Below are 23,874 nucleotides of genomic sequence, written 5' to 3'. Positions count from 1 at the left end.
TGCTGGCAAGTGGAGTTGAGGAGAACCATAATGGTTTAAGGGGGAATAATTCCAGCTTATATAAGAGAAGAAAATAAGTGGCTTCCTATCCCTAGTTGATGAAGTTGAAAGTGATAATGGAGTTGAAGATGATGATCAATATAATGATGATGGAGGAGTACAAAAAATTTGACAATCTAGTAGAGATAGAAGAATAAGAATTAGATGTTGATCCATTAATAGCTTTGATTTTGTTTGTCCTATGGTCTATATATATATATATTGGTCTTTTCTTTTAATTGTGATTCACTTCAATGAAGTAAGGGCATCGGTCTTTTTCTCACTTCATACTCTCCAAAACACGGGAAATTTCATATCGAAAAATGAAATGAAGAAAAGAAGGAGAATGAAGAACAACTACCATGGAGAATAATGAAGGGGATAGAAGACGAGATTGAAACCCCAATAAAATTCATGATGACCCATCAAAATATTCTTGAAAGTTTATTTTTCCTTTTTTTGGGAATCAAAATGTTTTCTTGAATTAAAAGAGAACAAAACAATATAAATAAATATAAGAATAAATAGCCAACTCATTCTATTTGAGAGAGTGAAATGCACTCTCTATGCCAACTCAACACTTAGGGGTTATTTATTCCATTTTATAATAGACTAGGCGGTAATAGAAGTATAGAACCCCCGTGAAGTATAACTGTATAGTTTTTTTTTTTTTTGAAACTGGTAACTTTGTGTCTATTGATAGAAACAGATCAGTACATAGGTTGTTCTAGGGCCATATTTACAAGTAAATCCAGATCCTATGATCCCATGTCTATAATGAATCTAACACATCACTGACTCCGATTTCGTCCAAATCTGGACTAGATTGGAAAATTTCAAGTTACTACCAAAAAGTTTTCCGGCCCAAAATTTTTCCCCGTTGGCTTTTCTATAACGACAAAAACCGGTCGTTACAACTTATATAACATATAAAATCATTTATTTTGTTATATCAAATTTATTTTATTGATAAATGCAGTTGAGTGATTTTGGAAAATATAAGTGTTAAGTTGAATATAACTGGAAAGAAGCTTTTTTGTAGAGTTCTAAATCAAACACAAGATTAGGTGACAAGCAAAGAACCAAACACTTGATAAAAAATAATCTCGGCATTACTAATCCCTGTGTTACTAATCCTTGCGTTATTAATCTTTGTATGGGTCATTTGGTAGAGTGCATTAGCAAAAATAATGCATGCATTAGCTACATCTATTAGTAGTCCCTTATTTGGTGCATTTTTTCATGCTATGTATAACTAATGCTTGTATTAGTTATACACTCTATTGTCTATTGAGGAGTGTATTAATACCATGGATTTCTAGGTATTAGTATTGCAAAGGATTTAATCATGCATCATCATGGTTAAAGACCCAATTACCCCTCAAAAGTACTTTTACATCTTTTCTACCATAATTGTGAAGGATACTTTTGTAAATAGATATTTTTATACAATGCATACTATTTTAATACACTAAACCAAACAATGCATAAGAAATAATCTATGCATAACTAATGCAAGTATAACTAATACACTCTATCGAACATTATTTTTATACACTCATCCTCTTGTTATAACCAAAGACATGCATTATTTTGACTTGGGAAAATACATAATTACCCCATGGAACTTGTACCCTTTTTTTAAGTAGACACCTTATGTTTGCGGGGTCCTATTACCCCACGAAACCATCCAAAAGCACAATAAATACATCATTTTTTCAACATTAGTGCTCTCAATCCAAGAGCGTGTGCCACACCTCCAACCCATTTAACAAAGGCCGGGTTTTATCCTAACCCATTCATTTTTTAACCCATAACCTAAACCCAAACCCAAACCCAAAGAAACTTCCAACCCATTTCACTCTCACCTACCCTCGTCTCTCTCTCTCTTCAACTGATCAAAACCCTAAGAAATTTCATGAGGCAAAGCTAGTTGGTAACATTGCTTGTTGAAATTTGTTTAATATTGGTGGCGGAACGAAGAAGTGAAGGCTCATAGGTTAGTTTATTTTACATTGTAAGTGAATTTTGTAGTGATTAGTCGTTAGTTTATTTACATTGTTTGATGCGTATTTCGTTTGTCGTCATGTTGTTGTTGTGTATATTACTCATCTATATTCTTAGGAAGTTGGCCTGTTGCAGTTGATGTGTATTTCTTTGTTGGGTTGTTGTTGTTGCTGTTGGGTTGTTGTTGTTGAATATTGCTGTAACTTTCATTGATTCAGTGTTTCTGAGATCTGTTTGTAACTGTGTTTTCAGGATTTCTTACAATGTCATTTGTTCTTATAACTTTGAGATGGTATCATGGGCGAAAAATTGTGTTTGGTCCCCTATCTAATTATGTTGGTGGGTCTGTGACTGAATTCTTGGAAGTAGACACTGATCGAATGTCTTATTTTGAACTGAAAGGTTACATAAAGGACTTGGGATATACAACAGATTGTTCCTTTTTTATTAGATCTCCAATCGATGGCTTTTTTGTTGAAGTTAAAAGTGATAAGGTTATTTGTGACATTTCCTCTATGTTTAAAAGTGGGGATAGAATGGATGTTTATGTTTGTCATAAGGTTAATGAGCCAGAAATTGCTCCATTGGCTTTGGATTATGTCCCCCATGTGATGGACAATGGTGTATGTGGGGTAGGTGGGGAATCTTTTACATCTTTTAATGAAATTGAGTCTCCTGTTGAACCTTCTAGTCCTCCTTCTGAACATTTCAACCCTTCATTTCAGCCTTCTAATCCTCTTGGTGAACCTTCCAACACTTCATCTCAGCCTTCTAATCCTCTTGGTGAACCTTCTAACACTTCTTATCAGCCTTCTAATCCTGCTGCTGAACCTTCCAATCTAAGTGTAGAAAGTTCAGATGATGAATCATATATTGAATCAAATAATGAATCAGATGAGAGATCTGAAGTGTATAGCAGTGAAGAGAGTTTAGATAGTGATGTTCATGAAGAGTATATGTATTTTAGGGCTTCAAGAAGGCATTTCAACAGGTCAAACAGGAGAACTAGAGGCACAACTACAGAGCAGATTCATACTACTGAAAAGGGCCCAGATATGATGAAACAAATGTTGGCAGTAAGGATAGCTTATTAGGTAAGTTAGGGGGTGATGAACCTTACTATCCTAGTGATGAAGGTCCTAGCTTTGAATTAGAAGAAGAAACAGGATGGGGAGATGGTGAAGAGGTTGAACAAATTGTTAGAAAGAAGAAAAAAACAGAGTTATTTTTTATCCAACTTCTGAGAAGATTGTTTGGGAATTAGGTTTGGTGTTTGCAAATGCAAGAGAATTTAGGGAAGCTGTAACCAAATATGCAGTTCAAGAAAAAATTCAAATTGAGAAATATGTGAATGGGCCTGGAAGAGTTAGAGTTAGGTACTGCAAAAAGGGTTGTCCTTGGTTATTGGTTGCAAGTTTGGATAGCCAAACTACATATTTTGTGGTTAAAAACTACAACCCTATCCATATTTGTGTGTCTTCAACTCATAACTATTTGTGCAATTCAAGGTTTCTAGCTGTTAGATACAAGGATAGAATAACTGAGCAGCCAAACATCAGAATTATCAAGTTGCAAGAGCTTATTAGAAAAGAATTGGATATTCAAGTTGGAAAAACAATAGTGAGAAGAGCTAGAGCTAGAGTGTTAAAAGAGATTATGGGTGATCATATTGTTGAGTATGGTAGAATTTTTTATTACAGAGATGAGATTTTAAGAACAAATCCAGGTAGCACTTGTATTGTTAAAGTTGGAGAAATTGCTGAAACTGGGCATAAAATCTTTGAAGGATTTTATGTGTGCTTTCATGCTTTAAAGAAAGCTTTCTTTGGAGGTACTAGGAGATGCATTGGTCTAGCTGGATGTTTTCTCAAAGGAGTGTGCAGAGGTCAGTTATTGGTGGCAGTTTGCAAAAATGGAAATAACCAGATGTTGCCCATTGCCTGGGCAGTAGTTGAGGTTGAGAATAAATTTACTTGGGCATGGTTTTTGACTCTAGTGAAGAATGATCTTCATCTTGGAGAAGGACATGAACTTACCCTGATTACTGATATGCAAAAGGTATGTCCTTGGTTATTAATACACATTCATCTTATATTCTATATACTTTTTGATTCACATTAACTCTTTTATATGTTTATTTTCTTTCTTTAATAGGGACTGGAAATTGCAGTGGAAGATTTATTACCACTTGCTGAACACAGGATGTGTGCTAGACATGTCCTTGCAAATTGGTGCAAAAATTGGAAGGGAATAGAGAGAAGAAATGTTTTCTGGAAGATTGCAAAATCTACATTTGAAGCTGAATTGAGGGACCACATAGATGCTATGAAGAAATTGGGAAGTGACTGCTTGGATGGTCTTTTGTACTACAATGTAGAAAGGTGGTGTAAAAAATACTTCAAAGAACATAGCAAATGTGACTCGGTTGATAACAATATGGCAGAGAGCTTCAATTCATGGATATTGTCTGCAAGATACAAGACAATCATTACAATGCTGGAAGAGATTAGGATAAAGATGATGAAAATAATTGGTCAATTGCGAGAGTTCTCAAACACATGGGTCACTGATATTTCTCCCATGGCTTTCAAGATTTTACAACAAAACATTAATAAGTCAATGCAATGTAACATACATGGAATGGAGAAAGGGGTTTTGAGGTTGTAGACAAAGGCTTTACACATTGTGTAGACATTGTTAGGCGCACTTGTAGTTGCAGAGCTTGGCAGCTTAAGGGCATACTTTGTCCTCATGGTGTTGCTGCCTTACAGTACAAGCAATATGAACCAATTCATTATGTGGCCAGCTGTTATAACAAGGAAACCTACCTAAGGACATATGCATATGTTATCCAGCCAATGAACAATATGAATATGTGGCCAGCATCTGTTAATCCAACAGTTTAACCACCAGCAGTTAAACAGTTGCCTAGAAGACCAAGTAAAACTAAAAAGAAAGGCAAATGAAACAAAGAGAACTGGTAAGCTTAGCAAATGTGGACCTATTATGACTTGTAGCAATTGTCATACAAAGGGCCACAATAAAAGAGGTTGTCCTATTCCTCCAACTGTTCCAACTCAAACTGCAACAACTTCTACTCAACCACAGGTAAATGTATCAATTGTCATTAATATGTAGTTGAATATATACTAATATGTTGTATTATATTAATCAGGCCAGATCAAATAATGAAAATGGTAGAGGAAGAGGAAGGGCCAAGAGAAGAGGGATGTCTCAAGGAAGCCAGGAGAACACACAAGCAATGCCTCAAGGAAGAGGCAGAGGAAGAGGAAGGGCCAAGGGAAGGGGGATGTCTCAAGAAAGCTAGGAGAGCACACAGACAATGTCTCAAGAAAGAGGCAGAGGAAGGGGCGTCAAAGGAAGGGGAATGCCTCAAGGAAGAGAAGAAAATGAAAACACAAGCAACGGAAGAGGGATGCCTCACCAAAACCAAGTGAATGAAGGAACGAATAGAGGAAAATGCAAAGGAATAGGTATGCCTCAAAAAAATCATGAGAATGAAGGCACTAGTGGTGGACAATCTTCAAGACCTTTTAAAAGGTCAAGGATGGTAGGATTTGGAGTATTGATTGGTGATGATGGTTTTACAACTGTTAATGTAAGTACAATTGTTATTGGTTGGTGATGATGATTTTTCATACACTTTTATTAACCTTTGTGGTTTATTTATACAGCCTGGAATGCAAAGTAGTAGAGTTGTTGACATTGGTACAAGAGTTTCAAGGAGGTCTGATGAAGTTACTGGAGATATTGGCTATCAACCACATTTTGGAGTGAAATGGAAAGGAAAATCAGCCATTACGAGTAATAGACTTGAACAAATGAAGGGTGAAAAAAGAATTCAAACAAGGTCTGCAACTGCTGCTATTAATGAAAGCCAAAGCAATTCAACTACTAAAAAATAGTTGACTTTGTGGTTTTTTTTTTTTTTTGTGTTTGGTTATTATTGTGTTATTTACACTTTTCTTGATACCAAACTATATTTTGGTGGATTATTGGGTATCAATTGTGTTTTGCCAAGTTTGTTTATGCAACTTTCTTCTTTGTAATATTTAATCAAGTTGTATCAACTTCAAACTTTCAGTAAGAATGAAATGAAGTTCTCATTTTGTCACAATGATTGCCATTCTGATTATTCTCTTTCGATCAAGTATGAAAGGAAGTTGGCAGAAGAGATTACAATGTTTTGTATACTGTTAAATGGTCACAATATCACACAGAATAGATGTATTATACAACCAAATATCAACAAAAACAACAATGTATTACACAACCAAATAAGCTTGCCTTAAACAAGAAAAAAGAAGCAACTACAACAAACTTCCAATGTATTACACAACCAAACATAAACGAAAACAACAAATAACAACTAAGGCAATTCCAATGGCATACAACTACATTTTCCAGCATTTACATTCTTATTAATGCCTAAAATCAGAAAAAATACTGCGACAAACACTATGATAAGCTTCCAATTCAAGATGCTACATTTCATCATCTTCTTCTTCTTGATTAGCTTATCATGACATACTTGATCACCTTTCTTCTCCAACAATTTTATCTTCTCTTTACTTTTATAGAATTGTAATGCTTCTTCCAATTCCTTAATTCTATTCGCCAATCTTGGAATAACAGACTTGGATCGCATATCAATCTCCTCAAGATCCCTCCATCTAAAGTACTTGCATGAATTTTCCTAAAATAGGCCATACGCAGTGAATTTATTGAAACATTGAACAAAAAAAAAGAGTAAAGAAATATGTATCGAACTTACACGAAAGCGTGGACAAAACCAAAATCTTCTAGCTGGGTTGTCCTCAGACCATGAAGTCGTCTGCAATTGTATCAAGTCTCCATGTTTGCATCGCATTGTTACATGCAACATTGGATCGTTCTCGTCATTACAAATGCGATTCAAGCTTGCATTTGACATCTCTCCCTCAAAACCTAATCACAGATTTCACAGATTTTAAACAAAAAAAAATTAAAATGAAAAATTGCAGAAATCCAATGTCTAACAATGGAGAATTTTGGGGAAGATGGTCTATTTAATGAAGAAGCTAATTCAAATTGGAAATGCCACATGGTGGTTTAACATTGGTTGGATGTTGTTTTTTTATTCCTTGACGCGCCCAACCTGCGTGACAACACTGATGGGTTTGAAACGGGTCAAAATGATATATTTATTATGCTTTTGGATGGTTTCGTGGGGTAATAGGACCCCCGTAAACTTAAGGTGTCTACTTAAAAAAATGGTATAAGTTCCATGGGGTAATTATGTATTTCCTCTTTTGACTTAAATTTTCTCACTTTGCACTAGCTCATATCAGGTTTGTTTTTTGCTCCAAGCACAATTTCAACTTCCAAATATTTTTTCTCAACTTCAACTTCAAATACTCTTTTTCAACTTCAACCAAATACTTTCCAAACGTCTACTAAAAGTAAGCATCAATTGCAATTTTTCAAATTCTCCCCCATATAATGTGTTGTTTAGTTTAGAATTTGTTTTCCCAGAGTTGCATTATTTTTTCTTGGCAAAGTGATCTTATGGACCCTTATACTTGTATGAGTTTATATGTTAGACCCTTTTACTTGACCCTTTTTCAGCTGAGCCCTTAAACTCAATTAAAATGAGACTTTTAAATTCCTCCAACTATGTGTGTAGCTCACTCTTTCTTACATAAATTAATGCCATGTCATAATTATTTCATGACTATTTTTAAATTATTAACCAAAAATGTTACTCCATAAAAGACAAAAATATGTATTCTATTTTAAAAAATAAAATAAAATAGTTATTTCTCTCACTTTTCCTTCTTCTTTCTCAACCCATAACCACCATTAACACCATCTCTATTCTCCTTAGTTTTGTTTTCTTCTTCAGACCATCATTGTCTATTGCCATGACAAGGCCCTTCAAGTTCTTAAAAATCATAATTCAATTTTTCTCCAAGTTTTTATCATTCGCAAATGTAACCATCTACCATCATTTGAACCACCATAAATCCTTTTTCACCATTGATGCCAATAAATCACCATTAAAATGCTTCAATATAAAATAATATTTGTACACAATTTTACATAACACATTTCACCTAATTTCACAAAAATATCCAACAATCACTTTTCATCCTTCAAAACTATTGAATCTTTGTCACCTCATGGGTTTTAAATTACCAAAAAAATGGAAAGAAAACACAGATCTACATCAACAATACATTATCGTTTTTCAATTTGAAAGAAAATGTGAAAAAAAAAAAAGAGAGAGAACAAAGAAATTAGAGAGGGCTGGGAAGGGGAAAAAAGAGAGAAATAAGGGTTGGTGGGAAAGGAAAAGAAGAAAGAAGTAAGAAAAATCATTTTTAATTTTCTTATAAAAAATATTTTTAGTGTAAATTTTGATGTTCACGCTCCTTCAACGCGTGATATCACGTATTTGTGCCAACTCAATAATTAAGTTGCCACATAAGCTTGGTCAATGGTCAGAAATATGACTTAAAATATTGAGTTTCATTAAGTTTAAGGGTTCAGTTGACAAATGATCAAATAAAAGGGTTTAGAATACAAACTCGCACAAATATTAGGGTCCATCAGACCATTCTGCCTTTTTTCTTCATTTGCACCTTAATCATTAAAGAGTAAAGATTTGAGTGTACTCTGCTCTTGAACACTGTTAGACCATTACACTTATGTTTCCTCTAAGTCTCTAACAACACGTCAGATCATACTTTTACAAAGAGAAAAAGGATCAAGTTTACCCTTAAACTATTTGAAATAGGAAAATTTTGCCCTCTATTTCTTTTAGCTCAAAATACCCTTGTTGCTAGACACACACCTCACATATGCCCCACCTCAATTAAAACTTTGCAAAATCACTTTTTTAGAAGGTAATAATTAACAGAATCATTTTTTTGCAAAGATGGAATTCAAACTTGGGTAAAAGCCCTCCACACTGAATTGCTTTTATCAGTCTCCTTGACAAAAGACCCAACGAAAGAGTCCAACCAATTGGAATCTATCAAAATTTGTCAATATGTTGATGAAATGTAGGAGGATTTTGATAAGTGCTTCAAAGGAAGAAACTAGTGTATGCTTTGACATTGTTTCCAGATGCATCAAATATTAGTATGGAGCAGTCCAACAATCATCATTAGTGGAAATTTTAACTAAGCAAGAATTTTCACGATTTGGGAGAATGTGAGAGAGGTGATGGAGTCTGGTGCTAATGCATAAAATGATGAGCTCAGTTTCAAGGCTAGCTCAAGCTCATATCCTAAAATCAAAGACATAAGCACATGATCGAAATGTAATATGGTAAGAAACCCATCAATATACTCCATTATTTTTGTGATTTCAAGATCTACTGAAGAGGGTGAGGCTCTGTTGGCTTCTACTACGTCTTGCCATTAAATAGTTCAAGGGAAAAATTGACTCTGTTGCTTTTCTAAAAGAACAAAAAAGTATGAGCTATAAATATTAAATCAATTTTGTTGTGATGTGTTAGACTATGGGGGCAGAGGGAATTTTCAACCGAATGTTAGTAATTGATGATTACACAATTCGAACAATTTAGAATTTATCTCAAATAAAAAATGAACACCCTTAGTTCGATTAAGGTTAGAAGGTTTGTATAAATATATATCCATGTTATTATGTTTTTCATTTAAGTTCTTTTCACACATCTTTGAAGGTCTGACAGAGCACGAAGAGTATGCCTATGAGGAAATGCTTGTGATACTGTAACTCATGCCCTGTTAGGGTATCCCATTAGTAAATCGGTTTGATCCCATTTATCATATGCTGATATTATTGACCGTTTAGGCGTATATACAAAAATAGACACTTCAACCTACTTGGATTATACCTAGACAAATAGAAGCAAGTCGACGAGCAATAACACAAACAACAAGTCATGTGGGAAAAATATGGGTACGTCTATTTCCAGACAAACCAGTTGCACTAGGACCCGCAAAAACATGTATACCTTATTTAACAAAATGTTATGCTACTGACACTTAAACAATAGGGTTGTTATGGTCATTATTGAACTTGTTGAAGAGACGAAATATTACAAAGGTATGTCTTTTTTATTGGAGGTTGAATCGTTCTAAAACTAAAAATAGAAAAAAGAAAAAGATTGATCATCAGAATTTCGTTGAAATTGTTTGTATGGAAATTTCCCTTAACAATTGAGCGATCAAACTCCTAATGGAATAGTCAAAAGGAAAATTTAGTGACCCCAATCTTTGTTTCTTCTTTTCTTTCTTTTTTGACAAAGGTAATAGTTAGTGACCCCAATCTATAATTGACTTTTTCATAAGAAATTGTCATATAGCAAATAGTGGAGGCACCAAGCTCCCTCTCCATATACACATAGTACCAACATAGTTACAATTTGAAGGTAAAGTCCAAGCCTCCAAGAAAGACTGAATTTGCATAAATCAAATTTTTAAGGAGACTAACTGACACAAAGCAACCTGGAAACACATAAACATATAAAGGCCTAATAAGAATAGTGATATCATCACGAAAATCTTGGTATTCAGCATCCTAAATTACAGCAACATGGTCAATCAAAAGCATTAGTTTACCTACTTCCCTTCTATAAACCTGACCCCTCATCTTTAGATTTGCCATCTGCCATCATCGAATGAATAGAAAAGGTCCATACGTTTAATAATTTGTTCATGTAATAAAAAAGTCATTTATTTGTAAGAATTAATAAGACAAGACTTATATACGTAATCAAAGAAAGAAGAATATTAAACATAGTACAGATTCTTGCAACGGACCTTCAGAATCCATCTTCAATTTATCATTTGGATTGATGGTTCCCCCTCTAATAAATGCTTTGGAACCTGGTGTATTGTCCACTTGGAATGATTCCACAAACTCTTGATACAGACGAGCTGTTTCATCCTCTGCCCCTTTGCCAATAGAAGACATACATAGTGAGCAAAATGGAAATTGCTTGACCATTAATCATCCATCCCATTTTCACAACAAACCAAAATTGCTATAGCTCATACCTTTTTCTTTGCCTCTTCCTCTTCTCTATGCTTCTGGAAAGGTGTCTTGTTTCAGGCACTCATCCTCTCACCAGATACTTCAGTTGGAAAGCATAACTTTTGGTAAACATGTTTCGGTTCAGAAAAACATCATTAACAAAGTAATATTTCAACAACTAACTTGGAAGGCACTTTTCCCCTCTTTTTTTCTTCCAAAGATTTTCTTCAAAATGGGAGTCGTTCTTCCAAAGTTTGTACTACAAGGGCTCTTGACTTTGTCATACTATCTTAGTAAAACCATCTGAACACTACTTGGGGTGCTTATGGAATTTTATTATAGACATTACCATCTACGAGTTAAAAGAAAGATCTGAAATTTTGGTTTAAACTACAAATTGTCAACAAATCCTTGGCATAGGGATTAGCATGTTAAGGTTGAGAGTTAAAACCAGAATATCCAGTGCAAAGTGCAAGACAAATGTCATAAATAAAATCAAAATCCAGTCTCATTCTCAGCTTCCTGGATTTCTACTACTGGCTTTGTCCATCTACTGGTGGGACTTTCTCTGACATATGTGTCAGTTTCCACCTGTTAGTAGTGTGTAAATATAGTTGTACCACTAAGAACAAAAGATGCCACCTTTTTAGATAAGACTTGCCCAAAACCCAGAAAGCAATCCATAAAAGCACATAGAAAACAGTCAAATTATCAGTGGAAACAAACAAAAGAACAGCATCTAAACAACAACTCAAACCACAAAACTTTTCCAAGAAAATAAGCTGAGACATTGAAGAGAAAATTGGAGATTACTTTGGAACTCAGAAAATTGAATTCAGACCTCGCCGGAAAGCACCCACTCTAAACTCTTTTGGACGATTTTCTCACGTCGTTCATTAGCTCTCCGGTTAGCCCTGCAGCCTTTCCTCTTTCTGCTGTCTGTATGGCAAATCAAGAATGGGTTCGCGGGTGATCTTGAATTTGTTGATCTGCTTGAGAAAATACAGAATTGCATACTGTAACTAACTTATATATATAGTGTATTTATCATACATAAATATACTAGCTGCTATTTGAGTTTTATAGCAAATTTTCAACCTCATTACTCTGAGTTCTCTCCCGTTTTCAAACTCATAAATATGTGTTCGTATTAAGGAACAAAACAGATTGAAGAATTAGGGCATTTTCCCTAATGCATGCCCAATTAGGGCATTTTCCCACTTTTAACACTTTAGCTAAACCATCTTAAGCCTTTTCAAAAAAAAAAAAAAAATTGGAGGGTAAATGGCGAGCTTCATACCTTCTAGTAATTGACGATTTCCTCAAACTGTATTTGCAGTGATGGGAGGTATTTACTGAGCTTTCCCCGCCAGTGGTGTATCCTTCAGCCCAACCGAGAATAACAGCGTCCGCACTGCATTGGAACACTCAGGTTCTGTCTCATTCAGAGCCGATGCCCCATCTTATTTCTCCAGAATTGGGAACACTGTTGCATTGTTGCCCATGCCAGGTAACCAGCTTTCTAGTTTCAGTGGAGAAAGTGTATGAGCAATTACTGAGTCTAGGGTAACTGTTCAACCTTTTTAAGCCTTTTCCATGTTTGCCGGTGGCCGTGGAGCAGCTCGTTGTTGTTTGTGTACCATCGCCGATGAGCTCACGTTAGCAAACGTTACTTAAACGTGCATCGAGAACTTTGTTACTTAACGTGCACCGAGAACAATTTTTTGACATGCATTTCTTAAGTAATAGTTTAAGTATTAAACTCACGTTTTTAATAGTTCAGGTATGAAACTCAAAAAAAAAGATAGTTTAGATGTGTTTTTGACACTTATCTTTTTAATATAAATACACCTATGGAAAATTAATTTTCTAACTTTAAGATATGAAATGAATCGATCTTTATTCCTTTATCTTCCCACCTTATGAATGGTTAAAATTTTATTATTTGGGTTTTGTAATCAATTGTGGCATAATAAACATATAATCAATTCATGTTTAGAATAACATTAAAGTATATTATTATGTCTAATTCGGCTTTGTATTTAATTATGTGGTGGATTAATAAAATGTATATTGTATAAATTCATTTAACTAAGATAGACTGATCGATAGAAATAGAGACATCAAAGAATTTTTAAAATTGTTTGGAATAAAATTCTGACAACATAAGAGGTTACAAAATGATAAAGTGGGTTTTGGGCTCTAGGAATGCATAAACATTTATAGAGAACTTTCAACATATCAATAACAACGTACATATGGAGAATCTCTTGATCCTAGAGGCTAGACAAAGTATACAAGTGATTTTGACCTCCGCATGTACATGAAAGTAGTACCTTTCTAAGCAACATGGCCTGTTGGAGCAGATGATGAAGTGAGTGTGCTATATTGCCCTTCCTAGAGGGGTAATGTTTCAAGAAGTGATCCAATTGATCACATCTAAAACACCCTTCTTTACCATAATGATACTCACCAGATGATTCTTTCTACACTTTTTGCGGACAAGATAAAAGAGTTCATATACAAATATACAATAGTATCCTGAGTCTGATGCTTCAAACTTTGATTCATGGGTGATGATGCACTGGATGACGATGGAGCTAATCTGGAGACCTTGTATGAAAGAATGACCAGTTCCTATTACCGTTCTTTTGATGACTAGCTAGTTCCATCAGTAACTGATTTGGCCTCTTACTTTGATTTTCCTACAACTTCTCTTCCCCAACTTGCTGAGCATAAATCAGAAGTTTGAAAATTTCCACATTCTTGTGAAGCAATAGTGTAACATACCCTTTAGAACACGTATTCTTTTTCCTGAAAGAAAATTTCTTATCTTAATTTACCCTCATGATCGACACGACTTCATAAGCATATCGAGAAAGGGAATTTTTGACCAAAATAAGTCATTATTTAAATCAATTCACCAAAATAGTATGTTTTTTGAATTTTTTACCAAACTAGTATAAACGTACTTGACAGTAACGTATTAGGTATTATTTTATTAAAAAAAATAAATGACAAAAGGACAAACATTTGACGGAGTAAACAGACTGAAAACGTTACTGATAGTAACGTTTTAACATTAAAATGTTACTGTCCATAACGTTTTAAGCTTAAAAAGTAACTTACCCCAAACTAAAACAAACGATGTCATTCGCATCACCATGTTATGCGTTTCAAAACCCTTATGCAGCCTCCCCATTAGATTCATTGACGTTCCCAACCCTTGTTGCTCTGTGCCTAATCCGCCGCCGTCGGTGTTGTCGGAAAAGGGAGATTCAGGACAACTTTACTATAGTAAATCTTTCGAAAAGTATAGAACATAGTTTTTTTGTTATGCTTGAGGTATGTTTTCTCTTTACATAGTAGAAGAAATGCTTGGATATCATCTTAATATTCCCACAATTTAGCTGACATACAGTTCATAATTCTGTCCATCTAGATTTGATTAGGTGAAATCTAATTTTATAAAGGGTTAGGGGTCATTATTTTCCTTTGTAAATGTCTCATCTTTATGGTTAAAAGGATGAGGTATGTCTATTTTTTTTTATGTATCTCACATATATTATCATCGTTAACTCAGTAATTTCAAAATTTCTTGCCGCTGTCAGCTACTCTAATTTATATGGAAAAAAGTATTAATCTTACCGCTAAAATATTTGATATAAGGCAATTTTACAAGAGAGACCCTTCTATTTTATTTTTTTTTGTAGCTAATGAGTAATTCAGCTTAGAAGTCTAAATTGTAACACTTGCATTGTTGCACTATTAAGCTAAGTGTTTCATTAGCTCTATCAGTAAGACTTGACTTCCTTTTTGTAATGTGAACAATACAGAACTGTATTTGCTCTCAGGTGACTAGATTGGGTGTAGTATTTTGTAACCACTACATCAATATGATGTATGTAACCATTGCAGTAAGGTAGTCATCCTTGGCGGCGCTTGACCAGAATACCAACGACCCCAGCATCACTCAGATCCAGCTCACTGGTGACTTAGGAGTTCTCAGTAAGCAATTTAATCTTTTAATCTTATATCAGTACACTTCAAAATTAAAGAGGATGACCTTAAAACTTCTAAATATGATTTTGTTAACTTTACCTCACTTTTGAAGTGTGCTGCCAAGAAAAAATTACATAATAATTCGGGCTAACATTTAAGTTTACTTTCATGTGTATTCCATAGGTATTTTTTATGGCTAATAATAGTGAATACAAGTTAGATCCCGGTCCATTGGAATCGAATGTATTAACGGGACAACTTACTCATAGATCACAAGATATATGGGAAGGAAATGTTAATATGATTCTTAATACGAGGAGAGAAGATGGAAATTTTTGGAAGCTCATAGAGAAATATCCTATTCATCCACGAGTTCTTGAAGTAATCAGATTATCTGGATTATATGGTGTTTACAAATCTAATCGGCCTGCTATTGACCGTAGTTTGATCACTGCATTAGTTGAGCAGTGGCGTCCCGAAACTCATACTTTTCACTTTAAAACAGGCGAAGCAACAATTACTTTGCAGGACGTAGAGGTGTTGTATGGATTACCTGTGAATGGTGATCCAGTACTTGGTAATGAAATGATACGGATCATAGGGGATTGGCAAAACATTTGTCAAAGATTATTACGTTTTGTTCCATCTCGTGAAGACTTCAAAACAAATTCCATCAAGGTCGCTGCATTTAATGCACACATGTTAAGCCAACCACAGTTGCCGAACATGGCAACACAAGATATGGTCAATCAGAAGGCAAGATATTACATGTTCTGGATGATTGCAGGTACGATGATGGCGGATACATCTGGTGGTTATTTGAAGCTTATGTACTTGCCTATGCTTGAGGACATCGATAAAATTGGGTCTTATAGTTGGGGGAGTGCGACCTTGGCATACTTATATCATTTTCTTTGTAAAGCCTCACAGAGTACCCAAAATGAGATAGCCGGATTTTTGCCACTACTTCAGGTATACCTAATAATTGTACAAATAATTTATTTATATTTCTTACAGTTACTAGTTTTGGACATATGTGTCTCATATCATATTTTCTCTCCCTATATATAGTCTTCCTTTAATTTGTCTCCGTAGTGTTATTGGAGGATGAAAATTTTAAGAGATGTAAACCTAAAACTCTTTCTCCTAGATTTGGGCGTGGGAGAGAGTCACTGTCCTCAGTCCTCAAATAGTTGCCCAGAGAGATGCGAGAACTAGTTCTCATGTTGGTTTGCCTAAGGGTCCACATGCTACTAGATGGTTTGCGCATCTTAGTTGGACGAACACTACCAAGCATGTGTTGAAAGTTTATAGGGATGCACTTGACTCTATGATAGAAGATCAGGTACAATGTAATTTTTACTTATTTATAAAGATTGTAAATGTAAAGACTCACTTTGCTCTTTTCCTTTTTCATGTAGTTTATTTGGGAACCGTATTCCGATGACTTAATTGAGAGTCTTCCTCCCTATTGTCACGCTGGACGAAATATATGGCGAGTTAGAGTTCCAATCTTTTGTTGGGATGTGGTCGAGGTTCATTTGCCTGATCGTGTTATGAGGCAATTTGGACTACAACAAGCTATACCAACTCCGTTTCCATTTGATTCCAACCACTTTCGTCATGATCGTCGGGGAAGACCAAATGCAAATTGGGAGTTGGAACATGCACAGTGGTTATCATTTTGGAACCAACGCCTCCAATATAGTTGTGATGCACCGGTTAATAATGAATCACTTCGCTATGATGATCCATATCTTATTTGGTTCAAGCGCATTACTCGTCTTGTTATTGGTAATCCTAATTCACGTCCTCAAAATCAACAAGGTTATGTGCCTAATTCGACGGCCTATGAAACTATGGTATGTGCCACCTCATTAGCTTAAATTTGTAAATTTGTCTTTATTGATTTTAGCGTGTCATTTATTTTGTTTAGTGTTGTTGCTGCTAAGTTTTTCATTGTTCTTTGTTCACTGCTAAGTGTTGAGAAAAATGCTAAGGTAATATTTATAGGAAAATTAAAAGAGTGAGAGTAGTGAAGTGAGGCTACTGATGAGGTGATGTAGATGTTGTTGCTGCTAAGTTTTTCATTGTTTTTTGTTCACTGCTAAGTGTTGAGAAAAATGCTAAGGTAATATATATAGGAAAATTAAAAGAGTGAGAGTAGTGAAGTGGGGCTACCGATGATGTGATGTAGATGTTCTTTGTTCACTTTTATTAAGTAGCACTTTTATTACTAAATCTCTTTTGCAGATTTCAGTTGGTAGTGAATTCATTGCTCAAGTGACAGTCCGATCTAAATCGTCAGATTAATGGAGTAGCTTTTAGTGTTAGGAAAAATAAATCTTTACCATTTTGAACAACAGTGATTCACGGATACATACAGAAATGCAAATCTTCACTTTTTCATCTTTTACATTAAATAACTTTCACTTTTATTTATTTAGGTGCGTCATATTCATTCGATGGTTGATGAAGCTAAAACACTTGGTGATAATCCATCATATGAGGCCTTATACATGTTTAGAAAAATGGTGCGAGATCAAGGTTCTGATTGTTTGAAATATGTTCATGAGGCTGACAGGGTTCATGTGTCAGCCGATTATAGAAGAGATGTGGTACAATCTGTCCAGTTACATCCCCCTATTCGTAGGCGAGGAAAAGGTGGTGTTGCTGGTAGAAGAGAACGTGCTGTTGAAAAAGGACAAACACATGTTGAAATGGATCAGGCCACACAAAATGCCCAAGCAGCCTCAGAAGATGATCAAACAACATCCAATTATAATATTGGTTCCATTTCAAGAGGTTACACTCATGAATCCACTCATGCATCAAATATGATATATCAACTGTCACAAACAGATATCATGCCATACGTGACGCCACAGACTCTACAAACATCAAGTCATCCAAGTCTCTCATCACTTGAGAATGTCGTTGATAATTATCAACCTCAATATTTTGAGAATGTGCCAAACTTTACCTCATCGCCTGTGCCACGGAACATTGAGACCCCTGATGCCACTAATAATTTAGAGGACTCGAATCATCATGTGGACGATAATGATGGAAATGAAGGCGGTGATGTGACTATTGAAGATAGTGAACCATCAAGGAGGGAGAAGCGTAAAATTAAACTTAAACCTTGTGGGACTGGTATTTTAACATCTTACATTTTTTATTTGGTTTTACTCTCTTTTTGAATAATAGAACATTTATATTTTCTTTACAGGCGGTCACTATGCTATCCAACATGTCAAAAAAAAAAGAGCAAAGAATAAGTAATGAAAATTTTTGGTGCTGCTGAAAATTGCAGCCAGTACTGTTGAAAATTTTTTATGCTGCTGAAATTTGGTGCTGCTGAAAATTGCAGCCAGTACTGCTGAAAATTTTTGATGCTGCTGAAAATTTGTGGTGCTGCTGAAAATTTTTGCTGCTACTGAAAATTAGTAAATTAGTATTTTAGTGACAGTAACTTAACATTATAATCACTGCACTTTTTGGTCTGGATATTTATTTTCACTTTGCGAATAGATTACTTTAATTTCAAAAGTATGAAGGCTTCAGAATGGTGACAGTAACTTAACATTATAATCATTGCACTTTTTGATCTGGGTATTTATTTTCACTTTGTGAATAGATTACATTAATTTCAAAAGTATAAAGGCTTTAGAATGGTAATGTAAGTTTACAATGCCTATTTTAAAAGGTGTTGCCAGAAGGTGTTGCCATTTTAAAAGGTATAAGTTTAAAAGGCTTCAGAACTATGAACTTGGTCATGAAAATACAAATTGAAATGAAGCAAAATACATAATTAGAGCTGTTTGAAAGTTAAAAAATACATAATTAGAGCTGTTTGAAAGTAAGAAATACATAATTAGACTACCCACTTAAGTTTGATTTCGAGTTGGACATCGACGCCTGTCATGCCCGGTTTGTCTACACAATCCACAAGCCCGCCCATATGTTGCAGGATCACAATCCATCTCATTAGGAATTCTAGTGGTCCTTGATCGATTGAGACGCCGATAGAATTCATTACTTCTCATTATAAAACTTGGCGATGGCAAATATGCCTCGTGTCCAATCGGTAAGAATGACCCAGAATATGTTGCAACATAATTCTCTGTTGTGAAATGTTCGTTGACAAAATTTCTAGCTAGCGCTCCCATTCTTTCAGTAACCTTCATGACATGTGAACACGGGAAGTGCAAATTAGCCCATTTTTCACAATCACATTTTTTTTCACTTAGTGAAACACAGTGAGAATTACCACCAGTACCATCAATCTGTATAGATCTAACCTCATATACCCCTGTGGATATATTCCAATCATAAACAAAATGTCTTTTTGAACTTTCATAGTTCTTTTCCCACTTCATTTTGAAACTGCTTGTCCACAATTCATTTTGCTCAACAAGTTGGTGAGTTATTTGGCATCTACGAGTATATCATTCAACAGTTTGCTCCAATGAAAGTCTAACCATGGCAGTGACAGGCAAGCTTCGAGCTTTCTTTAGAAGTCCGTTGAAAGATTCTGAAAGATTTTTTGTCAATACTCCCCATCGTTTTCCATCATCATGGCTAACAGTCCATTTGTTCAATGTAATTCGCATGAGGTATTCATATGCTTCTCTATTTTCTTTTTGAATTTCCCACATCAAAGCTTCAAACTTTCTTACTTGATGAGCAGTAGCAGCCCTCCACATCAGATTACTGAGGTCCCTGTTTGGAAATTGAGATTGAAAGTTACTTTTAAGATGCCTTAAACAAAATCGATGAAAGGCCCGAGGCTCCTGAAATTGCCACAATTCTGATAAACTAGTCAAGATTCCTTTTGCCCTATCAGAGATAATACATATGTCTTCTCTATCCTTTATCACATGTGTACTCAGTTTCCTAAAAAACCATTTCCATGCCACTTTCGACTCCTTGTCAACAATAGCAAACGCAAGAGGAAGAATGTTATCATTTCCGTCAACTCCAACAGCAATTAACAATTTTATCTCATATTTACCATACATATGAGTTCCATCTACTGAAATAACAGGACGACAAGTTTGGAATCCATCAATGCATGGCTTGAAAGCCCAAAATACAAACTTGAAAGTTTTTACCTCTGGCAAACTCATTGACTCTTCGTGTTTCCATTCCACAACTGTTTCAGGATTAAAGTATTGAAAAGCTGCAAAAAACTTAGGAAGCTCACTAAATGATTTTTGAAAATCACCATATACCAATGTAAATGCACGTTGACGCCCAAGCCACGCTTTTCTATATATTACTTGATGACCAAATTTTTCATGAACCTTAGAAATGACATCCACTACCAACAATTTGGGATTTTTACGTATTTGATTTAAAAACAAAGATGCAATTAAATTGGTATCTAAGTTAGTGTGACCCGTTGTAAGCCCTTCAGTCTCACATCTATGATTATTAAAATATTTTCCTATCTTCCAAAGACTACCTCCAACCTTCCGACCTCGAAGAAACCATGGACAACCCAATGAATCAAAAAACATGCATCTCACAGTCCATATGCTCTTAGTTGATATTACAACCTTGAATTCTTTATTTTTGCGCAAACTCCAAATTGTCACAGCTCGTTTCAACTTAGCTTTGCTGCTAAAATACATATCTTTTTCTAAATCTTTTTTTGCATCCTCGGACCAAACAGAACAACATTTCATTTCGGATTCACGAGTAGAGATAAAAATATCTTCCCCATTCTCCAATGTTGTAAAGTAAGGTATATCATTATTTTGCATTTCAGATACATCCTGATCAAATTGATTTTGAAGATTTACCCCACTATTATTTTGAGGTAAATCCCCAATATCTTCATCGGATTCACTTTCAATGGCTTTACTCTCTCCATCATCTTCTGAAGGTTCATCCTCCTCCGAATTTTCATCACTGCTTTGAGCATGTGCATATTACGCAAATCAAAGGTAGCTTCATCTTCTCTGTAGAAAAAAAAGAAGTTAATTTCATGAAATACATAAAATGAAAATAATTAATTATTCATGCTACTAAATAGAATTAGTATTTTTTTATATGAAAAGATTACTCTACCTGGTTTCATATTGATTATGGCTACTCTCCATATGTCTTTGACTACTCGATCATTCAACAAATGATCGATTTTCATGTTCGTTAAGGCCTACACCAAATGATTGATGGATACCATGTATTGCACTGTATGCATAATGAGGCTGACTGATTGTGGCAAATCCATAATTTTGAGCCAATAAATTCATATGATAACTATGTTGATCATTCATTCGAAATAGATTATCTTGATTTATTGGTCTAAACCTTATATACATCTCCAAAAGATTTATATCAATCTTGTTCAAAAATTTCTGAGGAATGGCAAAAAATTGAAGCAAAGATTGGTCATTCTCAATTTTGAACTCAATAAATCTTGTAATGTTACCTTGAAATGAGCATGGATATTTTCCAGAAATATTTAATTGAATATTTTCTCCATCAGTCCCCATTTTCTCATGCAACAATTTAATTAATTCAACGTAGTTGGTCGAAATAGACATGCTTACAATCATTCTAGCACATTCGTTATATCGAAATTCATTCATTTCAGTGATTATTTCACCACCCCAATACAAAGCAATCATCACGTTATCTTCAAAATTAGCCATCAAAAATCCTACACACAAAAATGAGATGCATTATAGTTATTAAAAATATGTTTTTATAAATACATTACAACATATTGACAAGACTTACCTATTAAAATTTTGTGAGTATTGATTCAACAATAGGGCACATAAACAGAAGCTTTGTAGAAAATTATTGGAGTGTGCTAAACATTCTACACCACCATTTCTTATAATGATCCATGGTCAAATTGTAAAAGGAACACTTTAACAGTTCGTTGTTACTGTCAGTCACGTTTTAAAGTTAAAACGTAACGTATAGTAACGTTTTATTGGTAGATCAAATCAATAAGACATCTTCAGAGCCCGTGACATGATTCGATAGAATCGTTACTCAGAGTAACGTTTTAGTCTTAAAACGTGACTCACAGTAACGACTTTAATGTCAGATTTCGTACAAAGATTCTCAGTTGGGAGACGTGATTTGATTCAACAGAATCGTTACTAGGAGTAACGTTTTATCATTAAAACGTTCTTCGTAATAACGAAATTGGTACAAAGATTCCAAAGTGGCAGATTTGCAGAGACGCGTTACTGATGGTAACGTTTTAAGCCTAAAACGTTACTGATAGTAACGTAAATCTGTTTTAACTCTATCTCCCAACTATTTTTAGTCCGTTAATTTTTTTAAAATGAAATAAAGCCTAATACGTTACTACCAACAACGTTTATACTAGTTTTATAAAATTTTAAAGTTTCATATTACTTTGGTGAATTGAATCAAATAATAGCTTGTTTTGGTCAATAGCTCCAAGAAAGGTGAGTGAACTTAAGGCTATACTCCTTCACATTTTTCTTACCCTACTTGACGTTCATGAATTCTTCAACCTTAGTTTTCTTCTACTTCATTAGTAAAAGGTGATCAAGAAACGCATTTATAAAACTATCTCATACGGTAGAAGGTGTTTCTTCTCCACGAATCAGTTTTCACTATGCATACTAAGTGGATGTTATATCTTTTAGCTGGTAGGAGAAAAGTTCACCTCCCTTTGTTTCACTGACGACATGCATCACCCTATAGAATTAGCTATAGCTTATCCATTATGAGGGTCTACATCAACCTTCAATTCTATGAAGACTAGAGGATTTTCATATAAATATTCTCATCAATGGACTTTACATATATACCTCATATTCACTTTTACAGAATATAGATACAAATTATATATATTTTTATCAATAGACTTTTTGTATACACTTTATAGTCATTTTTAGTGACTTTCCTTCATATTTGACTTCATAACACTGACTCTTCTTGTGGTGTACGATATTATACTTAATTTCCTTGTTTTCATCTTCTAGTAACAATTCTTTTAATCTATTTTATATTAATAAAACAAACTACCTAATTATACAAATATTCCCGTCATATTTATTAATTCTCCCTATAATTTAAAATAATTATATATTATCTATTAATAATTTCATATCAGAGTTCAACTTAGATACACACACACACACACACACACACACACACACACACATATATATATATATATATATATTTGCTATCAGATACACTATGCAATACAAATACATACGGAGAGAGCCGAGCGAGAATGGAGGGAGGCGAGCGAGAGAGTAAGTGTATCCCATATACATGTGAATCACACTAGATATATGTATTTGAGATATCAGATATATTCTAAAATACAAATACACAGGGAGAGAGGTAAGCGAGAGAGTCAATATATCTCATATATGTTGACACCCAATTTTGACCGACCTTTAATCCTTTTGTGAATGCTATTCGATTAAATACGTTTTTTTTAAAATATATTTTGAGTATAAAATTTTAGTCGATTTTGTCTAAAAATTATATATTTTAATACGCATGCTTTATCAAAATTATCGTAAATATTATTAAAATATTTTTTTTAAAAAAAACTAATAGTAAAACTCGAAATAATTCAAACGTTTTAAAAATTTTAAGTAATTTTAGTTATAATGTTGTGTAGTATTTAGTTAAATAGCATTTCTTTAGTTTTCCTCAAAATCATTTAAAATTGAGCCGATTTTATTCTATTTCCTTTCAATTCTAGCCTATTCAATTCCAATTTTACTTAGATTATAGCCACTTTTCATTTCAACTCTAGCCAATTCCATTTCAATTTTA

General features: G+C 34.3%; 3 protein-coding genes and 1 pseudogene across 3 annotated transcripts; 1 reads left to right on the top strand and 3 right to left on the bottom strand.

The window, feature by feature from the left end:
- The window catches only part of LOC125842005 (protein RRC1-like), a 36,116-nt pseudogene extending 25,122 nt beyond the window's left edge, over positions 1 to 10,994 (bottom strand).
- Positions 10,995 to 15,267: 4,273 nt separating this feature from the next.
- Positions 15,268 to 18,471, top strand: LOC125842971 (serine/threonine-protein phosphatase 7 long form homolog). Its single transcript, XM_049522237.1, has 5 exons — positions 15,268 to 16,047; positions 16,226 to 16,420; positions 16,497 to 16,937; positions 17,523 to 18,231; positions 18,449 to 18,471. The coding sequence occupies exons 1-5, from the start codon at positions 15,268 to 15,270 to the stop codon at positions 18,469 to 18,471; spliced, it is 2,148 nt and encodes a 715-aa protein (XP_049378194.1).
- A 494-nt stretch (positions 18,472 to 18,965) lies between these two features.
- LOC125842970 (uncharacterized) lies at positions 18,966 to 19,457 on the bottom strand. The gene has a single exon (XM_049522236.1). The coding sequence runs from the start codon at positions 19,455 to 19,457 to the stop codon at positions 18,966 to 18,968; it is 492 nt and encodes a 163-aa protein (XP_049378193.1).
- Positions 19,458 to 19,526: 69 nt separating this feature from the next.
- Positions 19,527 to 21,581, bottom strand: LOC125842969 (uncharacterized). The gene is made up of 2 exons (XM_049522235.1): positions 21,406 to 21,581; positions 19,527 to 20,994 (listed from the first exon to the last, which is right to left on the bottom strand). Exons 1-2 carry the CDS (start codon positions 21,579 to 21,581, stop codon positions 19,527 to 19,529), a joined length of 1,644 nt encoding a protein of 547 aa, XP_049378192.1.
- Positions 21,582 to 23,874: the final 2,293 nt, after the last annotated feature.

This window comes from Solanum stenotomum, chromosome 10 (assembly GCF_019186545.1).
Source record: "Solanum stenotomum isolate F172 chromosome 10, ASM1918654v1, whole genome shotgun sequence".
Classification (NCBI taxonomy): Eukaryota; Viridiplantae; Streptophyta; class Magnoliopsida; order Solanales; family Solanaceae; genus Solanum; species Solanum stenotomum.
The sequence above is the reverse complement of the archived record's forward strand: the minus strand, read 5'-3'. Positions and strand labels throughout refer to the sequence as shown.